Source organism: Didymella exigua, assembly GCF_010094145.1.
Source record: "Didymella exigua CBS 183.55 unplaced genomic scaffold M421scaffold_23, whole genome shotgun sequence".
Lineage (NCBI taxonomy): Eukaryota > Fungi > Ascomycota > Dothideomycetes > Pleosporales > Didymellaceae > Didymella > Didymella exigua.
In genome coordinates, this window is record NW_022984797.1 from 202,031 (window position 1) to 210,200 (window position 8,170).

General features: G+C 51.8%; 3 protein-coding genes across 3 annotated transcripts; 2 read left to right on the forward strand and 1 right to left on the reverse strand.

Annotated features, from left to right (window-relative positions):
* Positions 1-928: 928 nt before the first annotated feature.
* On the forward strand, positions 929-2,374 carry M421DRAFT_7169 (glycoside hydrolase family 76 protein; the record flags this gene model as incomplete). Its single annotated transcript, XM_033596814.1, has 3 exons — positions 929-1,019; positions 1,066-1,766; positions 1,820-2,374. The coding sequence occupies 3 exons, from the start codon at positions 929-931 to the stop codon at positions 2,372-2,374; spliced, it is 1,347 nt and encodes a 448-aa protein (XP_033446487.1).
* A 475-nt stretch (positions 2,375-2,849) lies between these two features.
* On the reverse strand, positions 2,850-3,190 carry M421DRAFT_220436 (uncharacterized protein). The gene has a single exon (XM_033588305.1). It carries the CDS (start codon positions 3,082-3,084, stop codon positions 2,896-2,898), a length of 189 nt encoding a protein of 62 aa, XP_033446488.1. The 5' UTR covers positions 3,085-3,190; the 3' UTR covers positions 2,850-2,895.
* A 490-nt stretch (positions 3,191-3,680) lies between these two features.
* Positions 3,681-7,111, forward strand: M421DRAFT_422914 (Het-C-domain-containing protein). The gene is made up of 3 exons (XM_033593311.1): positions 3,681-4,290; positions 4,338-6,220; positions 6,271-7,111. Exons 1-3 carry the CDS (start codon positions 3,883-3,885, stop codon positions 6,953-6,955), a joined length of 2,976 nt encoding a protein of 991 aa, XP_033446489.1. The 5' UTR covers positions 3,681-3,882; the 3' UTR covers positions 6,956-7,111.
* The last annotated feature ends 1,059 nt before the right edge of the window (positions 7,112-8,170 follow it).

Genomic DNA, 8,170 nt, shown 5'->3' on the forward strand with positions numbered 1-8,170 from the left:
AAACCTTCTACTACAGAAATATAGAGGTAGTTTTTCTCTTTCTTTTAAGCCCTATTTCGCTAGAATCCATGTATTATTGACAAAGTTTTGGGGGGTACCCACGAAGGACGTTGGAGTATACCCATTCCGCCAGCCTAGTGTCACCTTCCCCGACACCTCTAACAGTTACCACCCACAGCAGCTACACCACACGTCTAAATAAGAAGTAGGAACAAGTCAAGCACTATAGAGCTTAGTAGACTGTTGCAATAGAATTTTACGCAATAATTACTATTGTATGTGGCTCTATAGCCTCATTTTGGTGGGTGCCGCTGGTGGTTTTCGCGTGCACAAGATGAAACTGTGCACGAGGTGCACGGACACTGTACAGTCCTACGAGGTGCACGGGCACGGTACCTACTCGGTTACATGATTGGTGTAACAACTTTAACAACATCTCCCCACCTACAGAACTTTTGCCTGATACCACAGTAGGCACGACTACATGTACTACGCCGTATGCCAAAAAGGCATGCATGAGTTGAACACGTAGGTGTTCAACTTGCATAGCTAATATTCATGCATGAGGCGTGACCGCGCCGCTTTCAAAGCCCACATGTGGGCATGCATGGGCCTAGCCCATCACACCAAGGATTGCCATTCTTTGATCCACTGCCATAATCCTCGACTCCTCGTGTTGCTGCCTTTTGTGTCGTGCGCCGTCGTCCGCCTCTGATTCCGATCTTTCCGAGTCAATCTTGGGACAACTCCCAATCGAGTGAAGGATTCGACCGGACCAGAGGCACGTCGCAAACGCCCGACCAATTGTCCCAAATTGCATCCTGCTCAAGGTTGCGCATCACGTTGTCGCCGCAAGCCTGGCGCTTGATCCCAGCTGCATCCTATAAAGGGTTGCAAAGAACGTCACTCTGGCTCTCAGGTCTACAACATGAAACCCACATCCGCCCTCGGGGCCATTGGTGTCTCAAGTCTATTACTGTCAGGTGTAGGCGCTATTGAACTGGACGTTAACTCACCAGGTGGGGCTGTCTTGAATGCGCCTGGGGATAGCACTAATAGACATAGACTCGATTAAGAAAGCTGCAAAGGCACTCTCCACTAACCTACGGAATCAATACACTGGTGACAGACCGGGCGATGTCCCCGGCAATCTTCCAGACCCTTACTACTGGTGGGAATGCGGTGCCATGTTCAACGCCTTCATCGACTATTGGTATTATACCGGTGATAACCAGTATAACAGCATCACAACGCAGGCTCTAGAGCATCAGATTGGGGACAACAACGCATTCATGCCACCAAATCAGACCAAGTCACTAGGAAACGATGATCAGGGTTTCTGGGGCATGGCTGCCATGTCGGCTGCCGAGAACAAATTACCCGATCTTAAAGACGGGCCTTCATGGCTCTCTCTTGCTCAGGCCGTATTCCAGACCCAATACAAGCGATGGGACGACATGACATGCGGCGGCGGGCTCAGATGGCAGATCTTCCAATTCAACCCCGGATACAACTACAAGAACACTATTTCCAATGGATGCTTCTTCAACATCGCTGCACGTCTATACAAGTACCTCGGCAATGACACGTACTTTGAGTGGGCTGAAAAGACCTGGGAGTGGGAGCTGTCCGTAGGACTCATAAGCCCAGATTTGAATTTCTTCGACGGAGCCGATGACCTTCAGAACTGTACCAGTATTGACCGCATTCAGTGGACCTATAATGCCGGTGTGCACATGTCTGGTGCTGCTGCCATGTGGAATGTGGTACGTACATAACAGTCTTACTAAATGGATGAACATTTGCTTACATGAACTAGACTCAGAATGAGTTATGGAGAGACAGGCTTCAGGGTCTCATCGACGGAATCAGTGTCTTCTTTAAGGATGGCGTTATGATCGAAGTCGCGTGTGAGAACAACAACAAGTGCGACATCGACCAGCGCTCTTTCAAAGCCTACCTTGCCCGCTGGCTAGGATACACAGCTATTGTCGCCCCCTGGACGCGTGACCAAATCGACCCGTTACTTAAGGCCTCAGCCAAGGCTGCTGCAGCACAGTGTAATGGTGGTAAAGACCAGGTGTCGTGCGGTCTCCGATGGGTTGACAACGGCAAAAATGATGGCAGCTTTGGTGTTGGTGAGCAGATGGCTGCCTTAGAAATAGTGCAGGCATTGCTCTATCCTACTGTTGATGGTCCAGTTACTGCTGAAAGAGGCGGTATTTCGAAAAGTGACCCGGACGCTGGAAACAACGCGCCTGCTGATCCCACCACTGTCAATTCCATCACTACTAGTGATAGGGTCGGTGCTAGTATCCTAACCATCATTGTACTAGTTGGTACGATTGTTGGCGCTTGGTGGATGGTTTCGTAATTGCTGTGCATGCTTAGTGAAGGTGTCAGTATACCCGCCTGTGAAATGAGAAGGTATTTTGGACACTGTTAATCGACTTCCCGTGTGTGTTGTGGAACGCAAGTCCACGGTGGCGAAAGGGCGCAAATTGAGAGGAGGGTGAAGGTTGTATTAATCTGAAAGAGTCGCTTCTATTGTACCACAAATCTCCTACGTAGCGAGGGCTAGCAGCGACGTCGAAGTCCTTTACTAGCTTGCCAGCTGTAGGTTCAGATTCTCAGGGTTTATCTTCTTAGTGTTGGCGGTGACTATATATTTGTGCACCGCAGTGTCGCTTGCTCGATCCGTGCAATACCCAATCTAGCCAGAAAGTAGTCAACATGTCTTATCGTACTGCGATGGCAGTACGATCTACATTAAAATCGATAGAAGGTTTCTTCCCTTTTGTTTTAGACAGCAAGCGTAGCCACTATTTTAAACATTAAGCAAAATCTTCAAAGCTGCATCTTATACTATAACTATGCTATAATATTGCAAAGTAGTTACAGTGTTGGTGTAGTCTTAGCAAAAGTGACCGGCTCGCTTGGGTGACCGGCTCGCTTGTGGAGTACGTTATAATGAGTGTATTGTGTTGTTCTTGTGTTCGTATCTTTGCTCTCCAAGGCTCGCTGCGGTGTCTGTTTTGATGACGTCTTTGTGATGCAGCTGAGGTAAGAGGTGCTCAACAACATGAGGAAGTGGCACCAGACCACCGCCAACAACACGTGATCTGCTTCTCCTCTCAACCGTTACAGAACCACTTCGCTTTCACAAAGCTCATGGAGCCATCGTCGGACTTGGTTCGAAGACTGGTAATCAACCTGGACAGGCTCTGTCCCTCAGACTGTACACTCGTGAATTGAAACTAATCTGTTCCAAGCAATAGGCTCTCGTCCGTATTTGTCTACTCTTCGTTCTTTGAAACCTCGATGCAGGACTCCCGTTGGATGCGAACGAGGAAAGGTGGAAAATGGGAATGAGCCGACAGACATCTCACATTGCAGGACCCGTGCAGTAGTACGACCAGAACCATCTCAATTTCGCAATTTCTTAAAATGGAAAATAGCTCACGATGCATTTACAGATAAATTAGGCACAGCAAGTAACAGTGCTCTTGTCATCAACCTGTGCGCTAAAATGGGGGCGCTCCTTGAGGGCTGAAAATCAGGGTCCAAACAGACCAAAGATGCGTCTAAAGTCCCGTCATATCCGAAATCTGGGGAAAGAACGCGACAACAACACATCTGACTGTAACTTCATAATGCAACTTCATATTGGTAGGATGAAGGCCCATAATGAATGCGACAAGCGTCATAGGTACCAGGCTTTTCTCTTGTATGAAATCCCACGTGACGTCAGGGCACTGCCCCGCCATGAAGCTGAAACCCTTGGCAAGAGGTCCACACAGCTCAAAGCTCACCCGTGTCTGGAGGCTTTGCACACTAACACCTACACTGTCTACATCTCTTTCAATTACGATAGCACACACGATGCCGTCGGGGTTCACATTCAGCAACATTTGGCTGCCATGCCTTCTCCTTCTTGTGTTCTGGGCTCGTCCTACCCACGCCTTCGGTGCTGGTAACATTGCCAGCCTGAGTTCCATTGAGGGGCAGAACTGGCGCCATGGTGACATCGAAGACACATTGCTTACCTTGCTGATCTCCACCCGTACCGGTAAAAAATTCAGCAAGATGGACGTCAAGCGAGTCTACTTTGGCAACTGGCTGCGCGACTACTCACAGGCCGTCGATGTGGGCACCGTCAAGATGGTGTCTGCTGAGGCCATCCGCATTTTGCTCTGGGTGCTGGGCTTCCTGAGCTTTGGCTATGGTACGAAAGAGTTTGAGGTTACGAGGGACAGACTGGGCTGCTACCGTCCCGAGGAGCACATTGATGTAAGTGTACTCAGCCTTATCGAAGATGGAGAACTGACTTCGCAAAGAACCCCAAGGACTACGCCGACAATCTCGATGCCCGCGACTACGACCGCCGTCTCCGAGGACCTGTCGACGAGCGCCGCGAATTGAGCGTTGATGAGCGCACCGGCCTCAAGAACTACATTGCGTCTGAGGATCTGGGTATCACAACGTCAGCGGGCATGGTCCGCGACCTGCTGAGGCGCTGCATTGATCTCGGTCAGCGCTCTGGTGGACGCGGAGCTGACTTCCACGAGGCTCTCCGCCTGCTCGGTACTGCAACTCACTGTTTGGAAGACTACTCGGCACACTCAAACTACACTGAGCTGGCTTTGATCGAAATGGGCGAGCGCGACATCTTTCCTCACGTTGGTCGCAACGCTCGCGTCCAGGTCCGCGAGGCCCGCAAGGAGGTTTACCCTATCGTTACTGGTACCTTTGGTGGTGTCGACTTCCTGCACTCCGTGTGCGGCGAGATCACCGACAAGACTACGCAGTCTGAGCTGCAGGAGCTCCAGAGTGCCATCACCAACGCCGACAGGACAAAGAACAAGAGCAAGATCAAGGACCTGCTGAGCCAGCTTCCTGACGGCATTTTTGGTGGTAAAGACCAGGCTAATAAGGCAGACGAGCTCGAGGAGAACGCCAACGCTGCCGCTATTGGCAACTTGCACGTCACCCCCAAGGAGCCTGAGGCCTTCACCCAGCAGGTGGGTGAGATGGTCAAGCAGATCTACCCCATCATGGAGTTCCATGATGAGATCATGCAATCCATTTCCGCGTTCGTTGAGAAGATTCCCGTCCTTCCTGATCTCATCGAACAGGTTCAGGACCAGGTCTCCATCTTCGTTTTCAGCCTGCTCGCTCCCTACGTCCTTCCCATCCTTGACCAGGTCAAGACTGAGCTAGAGGAGGGTTCATCCGAGGTCATCGCCAGTTCTCGTGAGAAGCAGCACATCGTCTTCAACGATGACGAGTCGACCGACCCAACCCACTCCATGTTGTCCAAGGACCACTTCTCTAACCTCCTGAATGAGCCTGCTGGAAAGATCGCCTCCGCCGTCCTCAGTTGGGCCGTGCCACAGATTGTCGAGTGCTGGGATGGGCAGGCCGACCCTGAGGAGACCATCAGCCGCATTATCGATGGCGTCTTCCACCATCCTGCTTGCCTGCATGGAAACGTTCGTGGCTCCGACCAGTGCCGCAACATCATGTATGGCACTGTAAAGAGCTGGTGGGACAGCAACTCTGAGCGCAGCAAAGATGAATTGCGTCAGAAGCTCAGCCGCCGTGGTGTACAGAACGGCGACAACCACAAGCCTGGCGTTGAGGACAAGGGTCACGGCTGCGGCAAGCCTCTCGGTATGGCCAACGACTTCGGCAACGTTAAAGGCGGCAAGGGTCCCAGCCAGGTCCCTATCCAGCAAGCCACTGATCACGTTGCTAAGCTTGCCAGCGAAGCTGCTGGGGGTGGTGCTCTTGGCGGCCTCGTCGGTGGTCTCGTTGCCGGTGTTGGCGGCTCCCTCCTCGGCGATGCTTTCGGTGGCAACGAGAAAAAGACCAGCAGCAACCAGAGCTACGGCCAGGACGGATCCTACACGCAGTCTTACTCCGAGTCTGGACACCACGAGAAGCAATCGTACGGCGACTCCGAGCGTTACGGTCAAGCTCAATACCAGCAGACGCAATACTCTGATGGTGGACGCAGGGAGGAGTACCGCCGCCAGGAACAGGATCAGCAGGGCAGATCTTACGGCTACCAGCAGAAGGTCGAGACCTCCAGCTACAGCGGCGGTGGTGGCTACGAGCGTCGTGAGGAGCGCCGTGTGCAGAGTGGCAACGAGTGGCAGTCTGAGGAGCGCCGCGAAGGCTTCGACCGCGAGGGCAAATACTACAACGAGGAGAAAGAGTAAGTTCAATCACCATCTGAGCTTTGTGCAAGATCCTAACCCCGACTAGGCGACGCGGTAAGTCCCACAAATCCAAGAAAGATGACTCCGACGATGACGACGATTCCGGTGGCGAAGACTCGTACGAGAAGCGCCAGAAAAAAGAGCGCAAGAGGCGCGAGAAGGAGGAGAAAAAGCGTAACAAGAAGAAATACGGTAGTGGCGGCGAAGACTCGGATGGCGATGCTGACAAGCGTCGTTCAGGTTCTGGCGAGTACAGGCGCCGCTCGCGATCTCGCGAGCAGGAGCACAGGCGCAAGAAGAGCAAGAGCCCGTCTCCGAAGCGCCACTCCGGAGGCTACAGTCAGTCACATGATGTTGGTGGCTACGGACAGGAGCGCAGGTATGGTGAGGAGAGCCAAGGCGGATTCGGTGGCCGTCCTGAAAGCCCTGGTTATGGCCGCCCGCAGGAACCACCTGGCTACGGCCGTCAAGAGTCCTCGGGCTATGGAGGCGACTCTGGCGGCTTCCGTGGAGGACGTCGCGGCGAAGAGTCCTTCGGTGAGGACAGAATGCCCGGTGGCTTCGGTGGTGACGATGAGCCTCGTCAGCGGGGATTCGGCGGAGAGCCCCCCCACGGCCGCCGCGAGGATGACGACGAGTACGGTCGCAGGCAGGAAGGCGGCTATGGTCAGCAGCAGGGCGGCTACGGCGGTGGTGGCTACGGAGAGGAGAGCTATGACCGCAGGTACTAGAGCATGAGCGTTGGTGTTGTGCACTGCGCTTGAGTGTTCTGGAGCACCTCAATAGTGTAGGCTCCCGATGGCGTCACACGTCCCACCCTTTACAATGAATGAGAACCTTGGTAGATATCTCACCTATACAATTCTAATCATATAGCTTCATCTTCCTGCTGTTCTCGCTTGTTGCTCGTTGCCGCCCAGCGTTCAAATCAACCTGTTGTGGCTGTGTGCTAATTGGGCAAATAAGTCTTGGAAATCGCTGCTCAAATACCCTTAAGATATGGTGCGACAAGGACATCACTGAAGTGCTCACTCGGATCCAGTATTGTGTTTACATCGATATTGTTCTCTATGCACTGGTCCTCCGCGCGGTTCTCCGCGCACGATCATTCAGAACGCAGTGAGTTGCTTTCCGATGTCGATAAGACCGAGAACAAAAAGTTGCAATACACTAAGATCGGCTTGTACAACATCATCGATAGCGACATCGACATCGTCTTTACGCACCTTGCCCTGCGAATCGACCGATTTGAAGGCTTCGTGTTATAACATTGCAATCTGGATCTCCAGAACATTCGAGTAGAGGATCTGGCCAGATTACAGGTTGGGCCTGAATCTATTCCTCATTTCTTCGCCGAGACTGGCTACGACACATCATACAACACCTTTGCTGGTGAGCGCCTCACTACCGAGACATTTACGCAGCAGCTATGGCTCAAGAGGCCGGCATTTCGGATGCGATAAACACTCAAGTCGGAAACCTATCGAGTGGCTTGGGCAGCATTGTATGAGGGTAGTTCTAGGATGAGCTTTGTTCATAAGCATCTCTGGACTAACGTACTCCACAAGCATGCCGGTCACCCAAGTGTACCGGTCACTTTTGCCAAGACCACACCAACACTATAACTACTTTGCAGTACTATAGTACACAGCAGCATTCTACTATGCTACACAGTATATTGTACTAATCTATAGTACTTTATGCATCTTTCTTACAAGTTATTCTGTTGTGCCCTGTCTTGCCACATATGCTACAGCGCCTTAAAGACTAAGTGCTCCTATTAACACGTAACCTCTTCTTTGCCTTCTTCCTATTACTACAGGCCTCAAACTCCTTTAGAGTAGTTAGCTGTAGGCTGGCGGATGGGTAGGGTATGCTTTTTTACGTTTTGGCTTATAGCTTCTTAACTAGCAGAGATACGCTTACATAATCTATTATTTAATAGA